We start from the raw sequence: 19,387 nt of genomic DNA, 5'->3' as shown, positions 1-19,387 counted from the left end.
GAATCATGAAGTCTTCTTACAAGTTTCATAGATTACGTAGGTTACACATCTTTTGGGTGATGAAAGTATCACTAAACAACTTATGAGCACAGAACGCCACAGGAGATCCTTTTTCCCTGTGGCTATCAAACTGTACAACTCCCCCTTCTGTCGTGGGGTAGACTGACTCCCCTTCGCCTCCCTCCCCAATCCAATCCTGGACTTTCCACTTGTCACTTACGATGTCGTACAATGGCAGCCTTGCCAACAGTCTGTCTTGTCCTTTTCTTCTTTTCTTGTTTTTAGTCTGTTGTTAAATGTATGTTTTAGTGTATCTTTAGTTTTGTATTATGTGGGAGTGGGGGGGGCAGGGGGGGGAGGGATCTGGGGGAAACTTTTTTGAATCTCTTTCCTTGACGGAGATGTGACTTTTTCCATATCGTATCTCCGTCCGCACTGCGGCCTAACATCGTGGAGCTGGCGGTCCCTTTGCTGGGGATCGACTTCGGGAGCTCCAACCGCGGGAGCCTGCGGACTTAACAAAGTGGAGCTTGCGGTCCCTTTGTCAGGGATCGACTTCGGGAGCTCCAACCGCAGTAGCTTCGACCGCCCCAATCGCGGGAGCTTCGATCGCTCCGACTCGGGAGCTTCGATCGCCGACTGCAGATGGTTCGACTGCCTTGACCACGGGAGAAAAGGAGGGAAGAAGATAATACGTTATTGCCTTCCAGTGCGCTGTGGTGGATGTTTATGTTAATTTTTACGTAGTTGTGTGTCTTGTTGCTTATTTGGTATGACTGTATGGCAAATCAAATTCCTTGTATGTTTTTACATACTTGTGTGGCGGCTCCCAAGGGTCGGGCCATACCACTACCGACCCCTCGGCACGGGAATGGACCGATCCAGGGGGGCGGTCTTTTGCTACGGATATAAGGACATCGTTTTCGGCGCCAGTCATTTCACATGGCAGTTCACGATCGCCGACGTCTCCCAACCGTTGCTCGGGGCTGACTTTCTGCGGGCTCATTCTCTCCTGGTGGACGTCAGGCAGCGGGGCTTGGTCCATGCCGCCACGATGGAGCCCATTGCGCTGCGTCTGAATGAGCCCGTTGTACGCCCGCTGTCGTCCGTGGACTCCCATTTCGCTCAGGTTCTGGCGGAATTCCCAGACATTATGGCGCCGCAATTCCGGTCGTCGACCCCCAAGCACGGGGTGGTCCATTATATAATAACTACCGGCCCACCCCTCCACGCACGAGCACGCCGACTGCTGCTCGATAAGCTATGTCTGGCACGGCAGGAGTTCCGCACGATGGAGTCCTTGGGGATCGTCCGCCCTTACGTGCCATCGGCCCTCCGGGACTGCGCCTTTGTGTTCCTGCGCCGTGATGCCCACCGGACGCCACTCCAGAGGCCGTATGAGGGCCCATACCGGGTGCTGGAGCACAGACAGACAACCTTTGTCTTGGACATGGGGGGCCGGCTGGAGGCTGTGTCAATTGATCGCTTGAAGCTGGCCCACTTGGACATTGACCAGCCACGAGGCGCCCCCCTTTGCGGGTCCCACCACCTGTCCCACCACCTGTTCCTCCAACTGTGCCTCCGCCGGCCCTTCTGTCGACCGGTTTCCGTACGCGGTCCGGTCGGGTTGTGCGACCACCAGTGCGTTTCGTGCCTCCGGTTCTGTGGGGGGGGGGGGTCCTGTGGCGGCTCCCACGGGTCGGGCCATACCACTACTGACCCCTCGTCACGGGAATGGACCGTTCCGGGGGGCGGTCCTTTGCTACGGATATAAGGATGAGGTTTTGGGCGCAAAGTCATTCCAGCAGACTTGACCGGTCTGATAACTGTGAAATAAAACCAAACCTCCCGAAATACCCGGCTCCTCGCCTTTATTTCGGGCCTCTTTCGACGCGCCACACTTGGCTAATAAATTAATTACAATTACAAATTACAATTACTTCAATTTCATGTATTTTGACTGTTGGCAGGCCAATTATCCTCCTGGGTTAAATAAAGTTCTATCGTATCGTATGAGAATTTAAAGTTATTGCCCTTCCTGCAGTCCATTTGCCACTTTTATTTGCAATTGTGGACAAGACAGTTTCATAAAAAATCTATTTTTTACCATTTTTCTTCAGTATTGCACTCTATAATTTTGCCCCGTGCACACATTTAAAAATATGAAGACATATGAGCGACTGCACAAACTGGAATCTGGAATCTGTCCATCGTCCGTCTCTTATCAGATTACACTTATCACCTTACTTTCTTATCATATTCCAGCATCTGTTCCTTGTGTCTTCCCTCATCATCTTCCAGCCTTTGTTTCTACCTCCACCCTCCCCTCTCCCAACCTGCCTCCATCTGCTGCTTTCTATTTTGATTTCTCTAACTTCAAGTAACCCTTGCATTCCCCCTCTCTCTCTCTATCCCTCCCCCACCTTAGTCCTCTTGCTAATTTCACTGTTTGTATTCCTTTGTTATCACCTTGTCCCCAGCCAACAACGGACCATTGTGGGCTCCACCTTTCCTGAGTCATCGATGCGGGCTCTGCTTTGTTGTGTACCTTCCTCTACCTCTAGTTCCCTCCTCCCTGACTCAGTCTGATGAAGGGTCTCGACCTGAAACGTCACCTGTTCCTTTTCTCCAGAGCTGCTGCCTGACCCACTGAGTTACTCCAGCATTTTGAGTCTACCTTTGCTGTTTTTTTCTCACTTCTTATCTGTCCCTACCTATTACCCACCACCCCCCTACTCCACCCTTCCTCAACCCATTCCTGGCTCCATCAGCCCGTCAATCCCCTCCTCACCTGGTTCCACCTATCGCATGCCAACCCCTATCTCATCTGGTTCTGGTTGATTACTGCGCAAACACCTCATAAATGGTTATCTCGCGCAGGTTCGCAGGTCCCCCCCTCTCGCCTCCCAGTACTGGCAATCTCCTCACTGCACTCTCAGTCTTGATGCAGAGTCTCAACCCAAATGTCAACTGTCCCTTTTCCTCCGCAGATGCTGTCAGACATGCTGAATTCCTTCAGCAGTTTGCTTTTATTCCATTAAAAAATATGACATTCCATTCAACATCATGTAAGCGAAGATCATGGCACTGATTAAAATTGTACAAAAGCTCAAAGGTTTCCGAGTCCCTGCACTCTTCCAACATTTTTCCTTCGACCACTTGCTTTTTTTTAACATTCCTTTGAATTCATTTTTTACTTAGTTGTGTGTGTGTGTGTGTGTGTGTGTAAGATATTAATTTCCAAGCTTGCCTATGTCGTGTGAGCTTGTGTGCCTGTGTTTGTGTCTATTAATGTGCCTGTGTGTTAGTGTGTGTGTGTGAGTGTGAGCGTGCGTCAGTATGAACTTACATGTATGGATTTTGTTTCTTTCAAGGTTGATCAGCTGGAACAATATACGTGGCCACATATATCGCTGCTTCTCACTGTTCATCTTAGATTTCTATCCCAGCTCACATTTCACAACTCTCGATTGTTTGGGAGCCAATCGGGAAAAGAGAGTTGACGGCATCGTGCGCTAATATCAGAATTTTCTTTCTTTATAAGGGTCAACAGACCACCCGTTGGACAATAGCAGCCATGGGCAACGAGTATAAAAGTGTATCGTAGCTGTGAATATGAACAAGAGCCATCCTTCAAGGCTTTCGAATGTAACCTGCAAGCAGCAATCATTTTTCAAATGATAAAGTTAGCTGCGTAAACCAATACCACTACGTGTGAGAGACCAGATCGCTGGATCACAGCGGGATATACTTAGTCGCTATGTTTTGGAAACTGAGAAGACTTGTATAAAGATGGTCGGTCAAATAACAGGACATTCATCCAACACCATTATTGGAATTCAGGGCATTAGCAGTGAGACATCCTGAGCTTTGTTCCATCGTAAAACACATAGAAAGATATATGGTTGATAAATGAAGCTAGTGTCTGCAACCCCACTACAGCTCTGCCCAAGACCGCAAAAATTGTGGTGAGTTATAGATGCAGCCCAGTCCATCACACAATCCAGCTACTCCTCATCCCCACCATCAACTCCATCTGTACTTCAAGCTGAAGATAGACACAAAATACGGAGTAACTCAGCGAGTCAGGCAGCATCTCTGGAAAAAAGGAATAGGTGATGTTCTGGGTTGAGACCCTTCTTCAGACTGAGAGTTAGGGGAGAGGGAAACTAGAGGTATGAAAAGGTACAAAGAACGAATGAATGAAAGGTATGAAAAGAACAACTCAAATGCAGCATCGATGATCAAGGAGTGGTGGAGCCCGCACTAATTTAGTCTGCCTAGTGAAAGCGACCAATGTAATCAAGGACACTTACAACCTGGTCATTCTCTCTTCTCTCCTCTCCCATCAGGCAGAAGATATAAAAAATTGAAAGTATGTAGACCAGCCTCAAGAACAGTTTCATCTCTGCTGTTGTCAGGCTATTAAATGGACCTCTCATAAGCGAATGATGTCCTAATCTCCCAACCTACCTTATTGTGCCCCTTGCACATTTTTTATCTGCACTTTTTCCGTAGTTGCAACACTATGTTCTGTAATCTGTACATTTTTGCTGAGGCAGCGTGAAGTGTAGACTGAATCAATGGAAGGGAGGTTGGTTTGTGTGATGGTCTGGGCTGCTTACACAATTCTCTGCAATTTCTTGTGGTCTTGGATGGAGTTGTTCCCAAACCATGGGGTGATGCATCACAATAAAATACTGCACATCTATGGAAGTTGGTGAAAGTACTGGACAGAAGTGGGAGAACCTGGACCAACCACTGATCGCGTGGAGGAACTGACTGGCTCCATCCGTTCCTTTGACCCGAGTAAAATCCTGGAAGCAATGGCTTACCAGCTGAATATTACTTGGCTCTGTTGGCCAGTGTGGACTCAGACCTGCTGGAAGTGTACAATGCTATGCCTCTGGCTGGCAGCATGTTAGACTCCATGAGGAAGGGTATCAGCACCCTCACCTACAAGCAGAAGGGAAGAAGGATGACATCAAGAATTGGAGACCCATTTCAATGTGGACGATGAGATCCTGTCCAAGGCCATCGCCAACCAGGTCACAATTGTTCTGCAAATTCACAGGCAGCCTCACGCTGTTGAGGAATACCATCACCTCTGTGCAGGATAGAGGGGCAGACACCTGGCTGGCTAGCTTGGACCAGGACAAAGCCTTCAACAAGGTACCGCACATGTACATGATGGACATGCTCTTCGAAATGGGTTTTGCGGAGGAAATCAGGGTTCTGGGTCCAACTGCTCGACACAGCAGTTGGGAAGCGTGTGAAAAAGGGTCTGACATGAAAGGTCACCTATTCCTTTTCTCCGGGGATGCTTCCTGACCTGCTGAATTACTCCAGCATTTTGTGTCTATCTTCAGTGATCTACACAGATATCCCAGGTCAGTCCAAATCAATGGATGGGAAATGAATGGCTTCTCTATCAAGTCTCGAATCAGGTGGGTCTCCCACTCTCCTCCATTTTGTTTGTGTGCTATATGGAACCCTTTACTGAACCCATCAGGAAGGTTGAGAGCACAAGAGGAGTGACATTGCCAAGCAGTGGGGGAACTCAGATGAAAACCTCCCTGTACATAGACTATGTCGCTATCATGTGCTTGCATCCAAGATGGGTCTGCCGATTGATCAGCATCTGTGATCAGTTTGAGTGGGCATCAGACGCCCGTGCAGTCAACAAGGTCCACAGTGTCGGGTCCTTCCGCTGGCTGACATTGAGGAGGGGCCACCCCTCATACAAGGGAAGGGATATTACCCCAGTGTGCTACATGAGTGAGAAGGGTTTTGTTTAAAGGTAGGTGCAAACACTACTCAGTATGACACTATAGAATGGAGAGACACTTATAAGGTACGAAGAGTTTTATGCACAGCTTTTGTTTTATATATCTTTTTTTATTCTGAATAATTTTTTATTTTTTTTAATTAAAAAAAGTTAGGCCCATAGCTCCAGTCTTCACGTGGCTCAATCAATGTCACAACACCTCCAACAACTGAATAATCAGTTGGCTGGGCACTTTTTCTATCACTACTCCTCTCCAGGAGAGCAAATAATCATTTTTGGAGGACTTTCGATGTTCCTTCTCTGTTGTATGTCCATGAATCTCTTCATAATGATTAACTGATTTCAGATTCTCAGGCATCCAGCCAAGATGGTGCACTATGGATGTTACTTTATTTTTGTAACAGGACATAAAGATTGGTTTTCCTTCAGTTAACCATCTTGAGAACAAACGTTGAGAGCTCTTTGGTGCAGGAAATGGAATATATTTATTTAATACAACTCAACAGAATCATCATCATGTTTCTTACCGAGTTTATTTCAGACTTCAACCAGACCTCGTTTGCATTAACCACAGGTAAGCTAAATGCTGGCTGTGCATTTGCTTTGGTTTTAAAGCTTACCTCTGTAATTGCAATAATTTTTAAAGAACTGAGTTAGCAGGTAAGTTAGAGCATTTTTCTTTCTGCACCCGATCACCAATTGGATGCTAGAATGTTAAAAAAAGTTTGTATTTCTCCATTTGGAAAAATAACATTTAATTTTAAACAAACCAGCGTTTCTTCCTCTTGACAATGTGGTGAGACAGTGGGTTTGTCGCACGAGGTCAGGTTAATCAGATAAGCAGTTTCTGCTCAAGATAGACACAAAATGCTGGAGTAACTCAGCGGGTCAGGCAGCATCTCTGGAGAAAAAGAATAGGTGACATTTCAGGTCAGAACCCTTCAATAGACAATAGGTGCAGGAGTAGGCCATTCAGCCCTTCACACCAGCACTGCCATTCACTGTGATTATGGCTTATTCGGTGTCCCGCTGAGTTACACCAGCATTTTGTGTCTATCTTTGGTATTAACCAGTATTTTACTTGGGATAAGGGAGTCTGAAACTAAAATGCATAGATTTAATGTGAGAGGGGAAAAATTTAAAGGGAACCCGAGGGGTAACCTTTTCACACAGATAATCGTGCGTATATGCAACAAACTGCCAGAGGATGTGGAAGAGGGAAATACAATTCAGTGTTTAAAAGACTTTTGGATGGGGACATAGATAAGAAAGGTTTAGAGAGATATGGGGAAAACGTAGGGCAATGCGACTATCTCAGGGAGGTAAGTTGCCCAACATGGATGAATTGGCCGAAGATAGACACAAAATGCTGGAGTAACTCAGCGGGTTGGGCAGCATCTCTGGAGAGAAGGAATGGGTGACGTTTAAGGTCGAGACCCTTCTTCAGACTGATGTTCAGCGAAACGATCGCCGAGCCTGCGCTTGGTCTCTCCGATGTACAGGAGTTGACACCTGGAACAGCGGATACAGTAGATGAGGTTGGAGGAGGTGCAAGTGAATCTCTGCCTCACCTGAAAAGACTGTCGGGGTCCTAGGATGGAGTCGAGGGTGGAGGTAAAGGGACAGGTGTTGCAGGGGAAAGTACCTGGGCATGGGGTGCTTTGGGTGGCAAGGGACGAATTGTCCAAGGAGTTGCGGAGGGAACAGTCTCTACGGAAAGCAGAAAGGGGTGGAGATGGGTAGGTGTGGCCAGTGGTGGGATCCCGTTGGAGGTGGCGAACATATTGGAGGATTATATGCTGTATGAGACGGCTGATGGGGTGGAAGGTGAGGACAAGGGGGGACTCTGTCTTTGTTACGAATGGGGGGAGGGGAAGCAAGAGCGGAGCTGCGGGATATCGAGGAGACCCCACTGCGGCCTAACATCGTGGAGTTGGCGGCCTCCCCTGGAGACCGACGGGCGCTCCAAGCCGCAGGAGTCAGCAGGACTTTAACATCACGAAACTTGCGATCCCTTTGCCGGGGATCGAAGCTCCAACCGCGGGGCTTGTGGACTTTAACATCGTGAAGCCCACGGTCTCTGGTAAGATGAGGCCGACTCGGGAGCTCCATGCCACGGAGAGAGCTTCAACTGCCCCGACGCAGGAGTTTCAATCACCCTAACAGGGGCTACGATCGTCGGCTGCGGGGGCTTTGATCACCCCGACTGTGGATGGTTCGACTGCCCCAACCGCGGGAGAACAAGAGGAAGCTGATTGAACTTTATTGCCTTCCATCACAGTGAGGAATGTGGAATCCACTGTGATGGATGTTTATGTTGACTTGTATGTGGTTGTGTCTTGTTGCTTTTCTCTTAGTATGGCTGTATAGTAACTCAAATATCACTGTACCTTAATTGTGACAATAAACTGACCTTGACCTTGAAATCATGAGAGCCTCATCTATATTGTAAGAGGGGAACCCCCGTTTCCTAAAGAATGAGGACATCTCCGATGCCCTGGTATGAAAAATCTCATCCTGGGCACAGATGTGGCGTAGATGGAGGAATTTGGGAGTAGGGGATAGAGTCTTTACAGGAAGCAGGGTGGGAAGTATAGTCCAGATAACTATGGGAGTCAGTGGGTTTGTAGTAGATGTCGGTCAATAGTCTGTCTCCTGTGAAGGAGACGGTGAGGTCTAGAAACGGTAGGGAGGTGTTGGAGATGGTCCAAGTGAATTTGAGTGCAGGATGGAGATTGGTCATGAAGTTGATGAAGTCAGTGAGTTCTGCATGGGTGCAGGAGGCAGCACCGATGACAGCATCAATATAGCGGAGGTAGAGTTCGGGGATAGGGGATGGAGGTGTAGAGTGACTGGACATCCATGGTAAAGATGAGGGAGTGGGGGCCTGGAAAATAGAAGTCATTGAAAAGACGAAGAGCGTATAAGGTGTCTTGGACATAGGTAGGGAGGGATTGGGCCGGGGGGATAGGATGGAGTCAAGGTATGTGGAAATTAATTCAGTGGGACATGAACAGGCAGAAACAATGGGTCTGCCAGGACAGTTCTTTTGTGGATTTTGGGGAGAAGATAAAATCAGGCCGTGCGGGGCTGGGGAACGATAAGGTTGGAAGCTTTAGAGGGCAGAGAGCCAGAAGTGATGAAATCAGAAATGGTGTGTGATATCAAGGTCTGGTGCGCGTCGGTGGGGTCATGGTCCAAGGATAAGTAGGAGGAGGTGTATGAGAGTTGTCGCCTGGCCTCAGCCCAGTAGAGGTGTGGGCTGAAGAGTCTGCCTCCATGCTGTATAACTCTTATGATAGCCCAGCTTATGTGCTTTAGCAATGAAAGTAGCTTTGACAGAAAAAAAAAGTACTTGGAAGTGTAGAGAATGATTTACAGCAAATAAAGAATTGAGGAAGTACAGCTGGCAATTCAACTAAACTCAACTAATATGGAAAAATTCAATTGTGCCCACACACATTGACTTCAAACAAATAAGAATTTTACTGATGTTGTTTGAGGGATAGCCCAGAATTATACAATACTGTTTAGTTTTTCAACCAGGTTTTGTCCCATCCCACCTCTCTTTTCCAGCTCTAAACTTTAGAGATACAGTGCAGAAACAGGCTTCTAGGCCCACCGAGTCCGCGCCGACCATCCTATCAGACACTGGGGACAATTTACAATTTTACTGAAGCAGATTAACCTATGTTTTTGGAGTGTGGGAAGAAACCGGAGCACCCAGAGAAAACCCACGTGGACACAGGCAGAACATACAAACTCCGTACAGACAGCTCCCGTAGTCACGATCGAACCCGAGTCTTTGTTCGCTGCAGGGCAGCAACTCTACCACTGCGCCTCTATGCCAACCTATATTGCCATTAGATGGAGGAGCAAAATTAGGCCAGTCAACCCATCGAGTATACTCCACCATTCATCGAGTCTACTCCACCATTTCCCCTCTCAACCCCATTCTCCTGCCTTCTCCTGTAACCTTTGACACATGTTCTAATCGAGAACTTCATAATTACTTGCAACAGATCAGCAGGTCAGGCAGCATCTCAGGAGAGAAGGAATGGAGAAGACTGCACACTTCAGTCTGAAGAAGGGTCTCGACCCGAAACGTCACCCAATCCTTCTCTCCTGAGATGCTGCCTGACCTGCTGAGTTACTCCAACATCTTGTGAATAGGTGCTCTCTCCTGTGTTGGATATATATTTCACAAAATGCTGGAGTAACTCAGCAGGTCAGGCAGCATCTCACCCATTCCTTCTCTCCTGAGACGCTGCCTGACCTGCTGAGTTACTCCAGCATCTTGTGAATAAATACCTTCGATTTGTACCAGCATCTGCAGTTATTTTCTTACACTACAGGAGAGTGCTGCGATGAAGCGTCTGCTTGCGATTTTGAACTCGGGAGAAGCACAGGACTGGAGTATTTGCTGGTGCTCCGTAGTGTGTGCAGCGGGGCGGTCGCTGGCCCCTAGCGCCTGAGTGAGTGACAGCTGGTCCCCGGGCTCAACAATGGGTCCGTGTTGCGGGGCGGTCGCTGGCCCTAGCGCCTGAGTGACAGCTGTTCCCCGGGCTCAACAATGGGTCCGTGTTGCGGGGCGGCCGCTGGCCCCTAACGCCTGAGTGAGTGACAGCTGGTCCCCGGGCTCAACAATGGGTCCGTGTTGCGGGGCGGCCGCTGCGCTGCTGGCACTCGCTTGCATTGTATTCGCACGGGTTTTCATCATACTCAGGACAAAGCCGGCTGGGGAGCGGGGTTCCGCCAGCGTGCTGGTGGTCGTGGGCTCTGGTAAGTTTGCACTAGCAGCGGGTAAGCCAGGCCCGGCGCACAACCCCCACATTTGCAATGTATGATGGAATGGGAACCCGGAAGCGAATGAGATTTGTGCGCTTGATGCACCCTGGCTCATAAGTAAATAGGAGCAGAATTAGGCCATTCTGGTCAAGGGAGCAAGTAGGTCAGATATATAAGAAAATAACTGCAGATGCTGGTACAAATCGATTTATCCACAAAATGCTGGAGTAATTTACAAATCGATTTATTCACAAAATGCTGGAGTAATTTACAAATCGATTTATTCACAAAATGCTGGAGTAATTTACAAATCGATTTACTCCAGCATTTTGTGAGTAAGTAGGTCAAGTCTACTCCGCCATTCAATCGTGGCTGATCCGTCTCTTCCCTCCTAACCCCATTCTCCTGCCTTCTCCCCACAACCCCTGACAGTCGTACATTACACCTGGTTACATTTATGGCAAATGTAAAATGTTTCAGCGCATCCCAAAGCCAATTATGTCAATAGACATTAGATGCAGGAGTAGACCATTCGGCCCTTCGAGCCAGCACCGCCATTCAATGTGATCATGGCTGATCATTCTCAATCAGTACCCCGTTCCTGCCTTCTCCCCATACCCCCTGACTCCGCTATCCTTAAGAGCTCTATCTAGTTCTTGAATGCATTCAGAGAATTGGCCTCCACTGCCTTCTGAGGCAGAAAATTCCACAGATTCACAACTCTCTGACTGAAAAAGTTTTTCCTCATCTCAGTTCTAAATGGCCTACCCCTTATTCTTAAACTGTGGCCCCTTGTTCTGGACTCCCCCAACATTGGGAACATGTTTCCTGCCTCTAACGCGTCCAACCCCTTAATAATCTTATACGTTTCGATAAGATCCCCTCTCATCCTTCTAAATTTCAGTGTTTACAATTAGCTGATCTATGTGTTATTTCCCATTCTGCAAACACACAAAAAAACAACGTGACATTGATACGAGACACAAGGAAGGGCAGACCCTGGAATGTAATAACAAGGAACTGCAGCTTTTTGTGTCGCTGTGCAGATCCTGGAACTTTGTGCAAAACACAAAGTGCTGGAGTAACTCATGGAGTAGGTCATGGATAGACCACGTTTCGTATCAGGACCCTTCTTCAGATTGTAATAGGGGAGAGAAAGCTGCAATGGAGGTGGGAGTGAGACAAAGCCTGGCAAATGTGTAGACTGGAACTGCAGATGCTGATTTATAGTGAAGAGAGACACACAATGCTGGAGTAACTCAGCGGGTCAGGCAGTATCTCTGGAGTAAAATGATGGGTGACATTTCAAGTGGTGACCCTTCAGGCCCCTGGCAAGCCTGGCAAGTGATGGGTGGATACAGTGGAGGGAGCGGAGTGATTGGCAGTTGGGCGGACAAATGCTAGAGATGGAGAGGCCACATAAGAGTGTCAGATGAAGAGTGAATTGCCAATGAAAGGACACAAAGTGCTGGAATAACTCAGTGGGTCAAGCTGCGTCTCTGGAGAACATGAATAGGTGATGTTTTGGATCAGGACCCTTCTTCAGGCTCTATAAGTGTGAGAGATGATGGCCTGATGTTCGCCAGTGGGGTTATGGTCAAGGAGTAGATATGAGGAGGTGTCTGCGAGCTGGCGCCTGGCCTCAGCATGGTAAAGATCAGCCCACCAGACGGATACGGCACCTCCCTTGTCGGCGGGTTTGATAGCTATGTTTGGATTGTTGCTGAGTGAGTGGAAGGCTATGCGTTCAGTAGGGGTGAGATTGGAGTGTGTATATATATATATATATATATATATATATATAGTGTAAGAAAATAACTGCAGATGCTGGTACAAATCGAAGGTATTTATTCACAAAATGCTGGAGTAACTCAGCAGGTCAGGCAGCAACTCAGGAGAGAAGGAATGGGTGACGTTTCGGGTCGAGACCCTTCTTCAGACTGATTTATATACACACACACAAATGTGACCTTTGCGACAGAGACTGTCGCTCCCGCATTGGTCCCTTCAGCCACAAGCGACGCTGCTCTGGCCGAGGTGTGGAGCAAGCAGCCAACTAGGATGCATCACCCATGGTCAGCCATGACCGAGGGGGCCTAAGAAGAAGATATATATTGGAAATGTGTAGGAAGGAACTGCAAATGCTGGTTTAATCTGAAGATAGACACAAAAAAGCTGGATTAACTCAGCAGGATAGGCAGCATCTCTGGAGAGAAGGAATGGGTGACGTTTCAGGTCTCGCTAAGTTACTCCTGCCCGCTGAGTCACTCCAGCTTTTTGTGCCTATCTTCGGTCTAAATCAGCATCTGCAGTTGCAGTCTACACACTTTTTTTTTTCTCTCTCTCGTTTATGATATTGTTTACAGTGTACTGTGTTTACACATTCTGTTGTGCTGCTGCAAGTAAGAATTGCATTGTTCTATCTGGAACATTAGACAATCAAACTCTCTCTTGACTCTTGGAGTGGGTAAGGGGGGTGGGGAAGTCAAGACTGTTGATGTGGTGCTGGCAGTTGGAAATAAAAAGGTCCAGAGAGGGTAGAAGCCAGCAGGGTGAGTCCACGAGGAGGAGGAGGAATGTTGGAGATGGGAGAAGGAGTTGTCACTGAAGGAGGGTCCCAATCCGAAACGTCACCTGTCCATGTTCTTCAGAGATGTTGCCTGAACCGCTGAGTTACTCCAGCACTCTGTGTTGGGGTTTTTTTGTAAACCAACATGTGCAGTTTCTTGTTTCCAGTGAAACGTCAGCCAGAGGGATGGGGTATTGGTGAAGGGGCGGCATGGTGGAAGAAATGGGTCAGCCCCGTAGTGAGAGGGTCGGGGTGATAATTTAAAAAATAAGTAATAATAAATAATTTTAAAAAAAAATAATAATCAGTAATCATTAATATTCAGAAGAATGAGGGGGGGACCTAATTGAAATGTACAGAATAGTGAAAGGCTTGGATAGAGTGGATGTGGAGAGGATGTTTCCACTAGTGGAAGAGTCTAGGACTAGAGGTCATAGTCTCAGAATTAAAGGACGTTCTTTTAGGAAAGAGATGAGGAGGAATTTCTTTGGTTAGAGGGTGGTGAATCTGTGGAATTCTTTGCCACAAAAGGCTGTGGAAGCAGTCAGTGGATATATTTAAGACGGAGATAGATAGATTAGTACGGGTGCCTGAGGTTATGGGGAGAAGGCAGGAGAATGGGGTTAGGAGGGAGAGATAGATCAGCCATGATTGAATGGCGGAGTAGACTTGATGGGACGATTGGCTTAATTTTGCTCCTATCACTTATGACCTTATGAATACCAGATAGCCATACCATGATAGTGCGATACCAAAGTCGATAGTGCAACCAAAACTAGACGAGGGGGGAAAGCCGAGGCTGCAAGCAGCCCAGTGGTATGAACATCGACTTCTCCAACTTTAGATAGTTCCTCTGTCCCTCTCTTCCCCCCCCCCTTCCCAGATCTCCCTCTATCTTCCTGTCTCCACCTATATCCTTCCTTTGTCCCGCCCCCCTGACATCAGTCTGAAGAAGGGTCTCGACCCGAAACGTCACCCATTCCTTCTCTCCTGAGATACTGCCTGACCTGCTGAGTTACTCCAGCATTTAGTGAATAGATACCTTCGATTTGTACCAGCATCTGCAGTTATTTTCTTATACTAGTTGTTACCAACAGACGTTGTCCCATCGCAACGTGTTCTCCATCTTTCTCCTGCCTACACAATCAGTCTGAAGAAGGGCTCTGAGCTTAGACTTTAGAGTTACAGTGTGGAAACAGGCCCTTTGGCCCACTGTGTCCGCGTCGACCAGTGATCACCCCCCCGTACACAAGACTATCCTACACACTAAGGACAATTTACAATTTTACCAAGGCAATTAACCTACAATCCTGCACCTCTTTGTAGTGTGGGAGGAAACTCCCACGCAGTCACAGGGAGAACGTACAAACTCCGTACAGACAGCACCCGTGGTCAGGGATGAACCCGGGTCTCCGGCGCTGTGAGGCAGCAACTCTACCGCTGCACCACCGCTGGTGGTTGTGAAGATTGTCAAACCGGATAGATTCAGGCACTTGTTCAATGTTCCATCACCTGTTTGCCTTCACGTCTGTCTCTCTTGCAGGGGGACACACGACTGAAATTCTCAGGCTGGTGGGCAGCCTCTCTGCCTCGTACGCTCCCAGGCATTACGTCATTGCAGACACGGACAGGATGAGTGAAGACAAGGTCCGTGCACTTGAGGCTGCAAGAACCGAAGAACGTTCTGAACCTCGGGTAGGTGCTACATTGAATGAACATAGAACAGGAACAGCGCAGGAACAGGCCATTCGGCCCACAATGTCTGCATTGAACACAATACCAAGACAAACTAACCTCATCTGCCCCCCCATGATCCACATTGCTCCATTCTCCGCATGTACGTGTGCCTCTTAAAAACCTCTTAAACCCCACTATCGTATCTGCCTCCACCGCTACCCCTCACAGTGTGTTCCAGGCACTCACCACACACCCTGTGTGAAAAATGTGGCCCCGTACATTTTTAGGGTTCAGAGATATAGCACGTAAACAGGCCGATCAACGCAACAAGTCAACGCCGACCAGCGATCACCACGTCCACTATCACTATCCTACATACCTGTGACAATTTACAATCTTTACCAAAGCCAATTAACCTACAAAACCTCATGTGAGGGATATAGGCCCGTTAGCTTGCTCTGTAATGACTTAAAAATATTAACAAACATATTAGCACAGAGAATGCAGAAATGTATAACCAAATTAATCAAACTGGATCAAACGGGTTTTATTCAATAGACAATAGGTGCGGGAGGAGGCCATTCGGCCCTTCGAGCCAGCACCGCCATTCACCGTGATCATGGCTGATCATTCTCAAACAGTACCCCGTACCTGCCTTCTCCCCATACCCCATGACTCCGCTATCCTTAAGAGCTCTATCTAGCTCTAACTAGAATGCATTCAGAGAATTGGCCTCCACTGCCTTCTGAGGCAGAAAATTCCACAGATTCACAACTCTCTGACTGAAAAGGTTTTTCCTCGTCTCAGTTCTAAATGGTTTCTAAATGTAGACAAGGAGCCAACAATATTAGGAGAACACTGAATCTTATATCGTGCACTAAAGGTAATCCTCAACCTACCATGTTGCCCAGTTTAGATGCACAAAAGGCATTTGATCGGGTACAATGGAGTTTCCTATACTGCACATTGGAGGTTTTTGGGTTCCACTCGACTTTCATAGACTGGATGAAAATGGTATATAAAAACCCCAAATCACAGATCAGAGTTAATGGTTGTTGCTCAGATTTTTTCTTCCTCAAAAGAGTTGTCAGACAAGGAGATTGTCCGAGTCCATTAATATTTGCTGCTAGTATGGAACCGTTGGCTGAGTTAATAAGAAAAAATAAAGAGATAAAAGGAATAAGGGACGCGGATGATCTTTATTCGCGGATGATATATTAACATATATAGGTGACCCATCCCCATCTATACCAGCCCTGTTATACACCCTGAATGAATATGGAGAAATATCAGGATATGTGACCAATGAAACTAAATCAGTAGCTATGATGCTTTCAGGTGAGATTCCAGCAGAACTAGAGGGAAAGGTTCACTTTAAATGGACTAATAAAGGGATTAGATACCTGGGTATTATTATTACTCCCATTATATCACAGCTATTTGAGGCAAACTATGGGAAATTGACAACTGAGATAAAGAAGGATTTGGCTAGATGGGAAATTTTACCACTGACTTTGATGGGGAGAATAGAAACGATAAGAATGAACATACTACCAAGATTGCTGTTTTTGTTCCAGTCATTGCCTAATGGGGTTTCTAATTCTACTTTTAAAATATATTAGACAGAATCTTATTAAAATTCTTATGGCAAAATAAAAAGGCTGGAATTAAATATAAGACACTTCTTTGCCCGAAAGAGAAGGGAGGGTTGAATCTACCTAATTAAACAAAAATACTATTTGGCGGCACAAATTAGAGCTATAATTATGTGGATAACTAATGCGACGGATGCGGTGTGGGTGGGAATGGAACAAAAGGTACCGTTGGAATCACTCCCATTCTTGACTGAAATGGCACAGAGGAGGTTCAGGGTGGGTAATGACTGGATCAAGGGAACGTTGAAAACATGGTCAGAAGTATGAAATAAATTAAAACTGTCGAATTCCATTTGTAGGGCCACTAAAATAACGATAAACCCAGATTTTTTACCATCAACTATGGACTCCGGGGTATAACAATTGGACAAAAAAGGGGTTAATATATATCGCACAAGTGTTTAATGGACAGACCATGAAGTCATTCGAACAACTTGCACAGGAATTTAATCTGCCAGCTCGTGACTTTTATAAATTCCTACAACTACGACATTACCTTCAGAAACATAAGGAATGGGAGAATATTTGTAAAAAAAAACATCCAAATTAGAGGAAATGTTAATGTCATTTTCAGAGGAAGAGACAAAAAACAGGAGTCATATCGAAAATTTATAAAATAATACAACATGAATCTAATGATAACAATATGGATGTCAAAGAAAAATGGGAGTTGGAAACAAATATTATAATAACAGATGAAAAATAGGAGGAATCATTCAAAGCAGGGCGGCACGGTAGCGCAGCGGTAGAGTTGCTGCTTTACAGCGAATGCAGCGCCGGAGACTCAGGTTCGATCCTGACTACGGGTGCTGTACTGTATGGAGTTTGTACGTTCTCCCCGTGACCTGCGTGGGTTTTCTCCGAGATCTTCGGTTTCCTCCCACACTCCAAAGACGTACAGGTATGTAGGTTAATTGGCTGGGTAAATGTAAAAATTGTCCCTAGTGGGTGTAGGATAGTGTTAATGTACGGGGATCGCTGGGCGGCACGGACTTGGAGGGCCGAAAAGGCCTGTTTCCGGCTGTATATATATGATGATATGATAAATTGAAGGGAATGATCTCAACATGGAGGGAATTTGATTGGAAGGTGAAAATGCGGTATTTTAAAACTCCATCTATCACATCAAAATATAGTAACACATCTGAGCTATGTTGGAGGGACTGTGGAATGGTGGGGGACTCCACACATATATTTTGGGATTGTCCAAAGCTCCTGGATTTCTGGAAGAGTGTTCAAAAGGAAATTGAACTGGTGTTGGGCATTAACTTTACTTTAGATCCAGCACTCTGTATACTGGGTATACTCCCTGATAACATGACAGGAGAGCTAATTTATCTACTGAGAATTCTACTTTTGATAGCAAAAAAAATGATAGCAGTGTCCTGGTTGAAGCCATAACCCCCCAGCATAACGCAATGGAGAGACAGGGTAAAAAGTGTCTTTATCATGGAGAAATTCACAGCAAAAATACAGTTGAAAACCGACGAGTTTGTTAAAAGATGGTCACCATTAATACAGGCGATGCCAGAATTCTAGTCACCTTTTTTTTTTCTTTTTTGCTTGGTTTATTTATTTACTTTTTCGTATTTATTTTTATTTTTATTACACCGGTTGATCGTTTGGTTAATATCACAGTTACAGGAGTCAATTCATAGGTGGTACGAGAGATAAGGTATATGATGAGTGATATCCTTGTTGAGGTAATATGTGAATTATTATTACCAATGAGGAAGTAATTATTAACCATGTTCATAACAGACATGAAAAGAAGAGAATATATGTGAAAACAGGTGTAACTAAATATGTATCTCCTCCATGTTGTATGTGTGTTGAAGATTATTTTTTTTTAAGTAAGTAATAAAATTTAAAAAACCTACAAACCTGTACGTCTTTGGAGTGTGGGAGGAAGCCGGAGCGCTCAGAAAAAACCCACGCGGTCACGCGGAGAACGTACAAACTCCATACAGACAGCACCCATGGTCAGGATCGAACCCGGGTCTCTGGCGCTGTAAGGCAGCAACTCCACCACTATGCCACCATGTCACCCTAGAGGGCATAGTAGGAACAAAGAACTGCAGATGATGGTTAATATACAAAAGGACACAAAGTGCTGGAGTAACTCAGCGGGTCAGGGCAGCGTCTCTGGAGAACGTGGAATGGTGACATTTCGGGTTGAGATCATTCTTCCCTTTGTACATCTCTTTAAACTTTGCCGTTCTCAGCTTAATACCCCTCCTTTTCTCCCCTACACTCTTCCCCCCTCCCTCCCCCTGTGCCCAACCTGGACTCCCACCTATTTGTCCCCTGCACCCCCCTCACACAGTCTCACACCTACTGTTCTTATCTCTGGCCTTTGTTCCAACCATCTGCCTGTCAAAACCCCCCTCCCTCACCTGTGTCGTCCTATTACCTCCCACGTTTTATCCTTCCTCTGCCCTTTTTCAGCTTTCTTCTCCCTTCCCCCTCCCCCTTACAATCAGTCTGAAGAAGGGTCTCAACCCGAAAATGTCACCTATCCATGTTCTCCAGAGACACTGCCCTGACCCGCTGAGTTACTTCAGCACTCTGTGTCCTTTTGTGTATTAACCATCACCTGCAGTTCTGTGTTTCTACTATGCCGTCTGATGTTTGACATTTCCACCCTTGGGAAAAAGATTCTGACTGTCTACCCAATCGATATCTCTCATAATTTTATATCCGACTATCAGGTTTCCCCTCAACCTCCGGCGTTCCGGAGATGGTGTTAGCATGAGCTGGAAATTGCTGCCAAGAGCAGTGTTGTGTCCCGCGCGCTGTGTGTTTTCTGCCTGCAGAACAATTGTCATTGCAGCTAAGCGCAGTGGTGATGCTGTCTGATCTGCAGTGCGTGAGTGTTTCCAGCAGAGGGCAGTGATTGTCAACCCGTGG

The 19,387-nt window shown here is 46.5% G+C and overlaps 1 protein-coding gene across 1 annotated transcript in view; it reads left to right on the top strand.

Moving 5' to 3' along the window:
- The first annotated feature begins 10,216 nt into the window (after window positions 1-10,216).
- The window catches only part of alg14 (ALG14 UDP-N-acetylglucosaminyltransferase subunit), a 63,496-nt gene continuing 54,325 nt past the window's right edge, over window positions 10,217-19,387 (top strand). The window contains exons 1-2 of the mRNA XM_078408275.1: window positions 10,217-10,570; window positions 14,689-14,840. Of these exons, the coding sequence (XP_078264401.1) occupies window positions 10,435-10,570; window positions 14,689-14,840 (288 nt within the window). The 5' untranslated portion in view covers window positions 10,217-10,434. The remainder of the gene's footprint in view (window positions 10,571-14,688; window positions 14,841-19,387) is intronic.

This window comes from Rhinoraja longicauda, chromosome 11, assembly GCF_053455715.1.
Source record: "Rhinoraja longicauda isolate Sanriku21f chromosome 11, sRhiLon1.1, whole genome shotgun sequence".
Classification (NCBI taxonomy): domain Eukaryota; kingdom Metazoa; phylum Chordata; class Chondrichthyes; order Rajiformes; family Arhynchobatidae; genus Rhinoraja; species Rhinoraja longicauda.
This window is presented reverse-complemented; position numbering and strand designations above follow the sequence as displayed.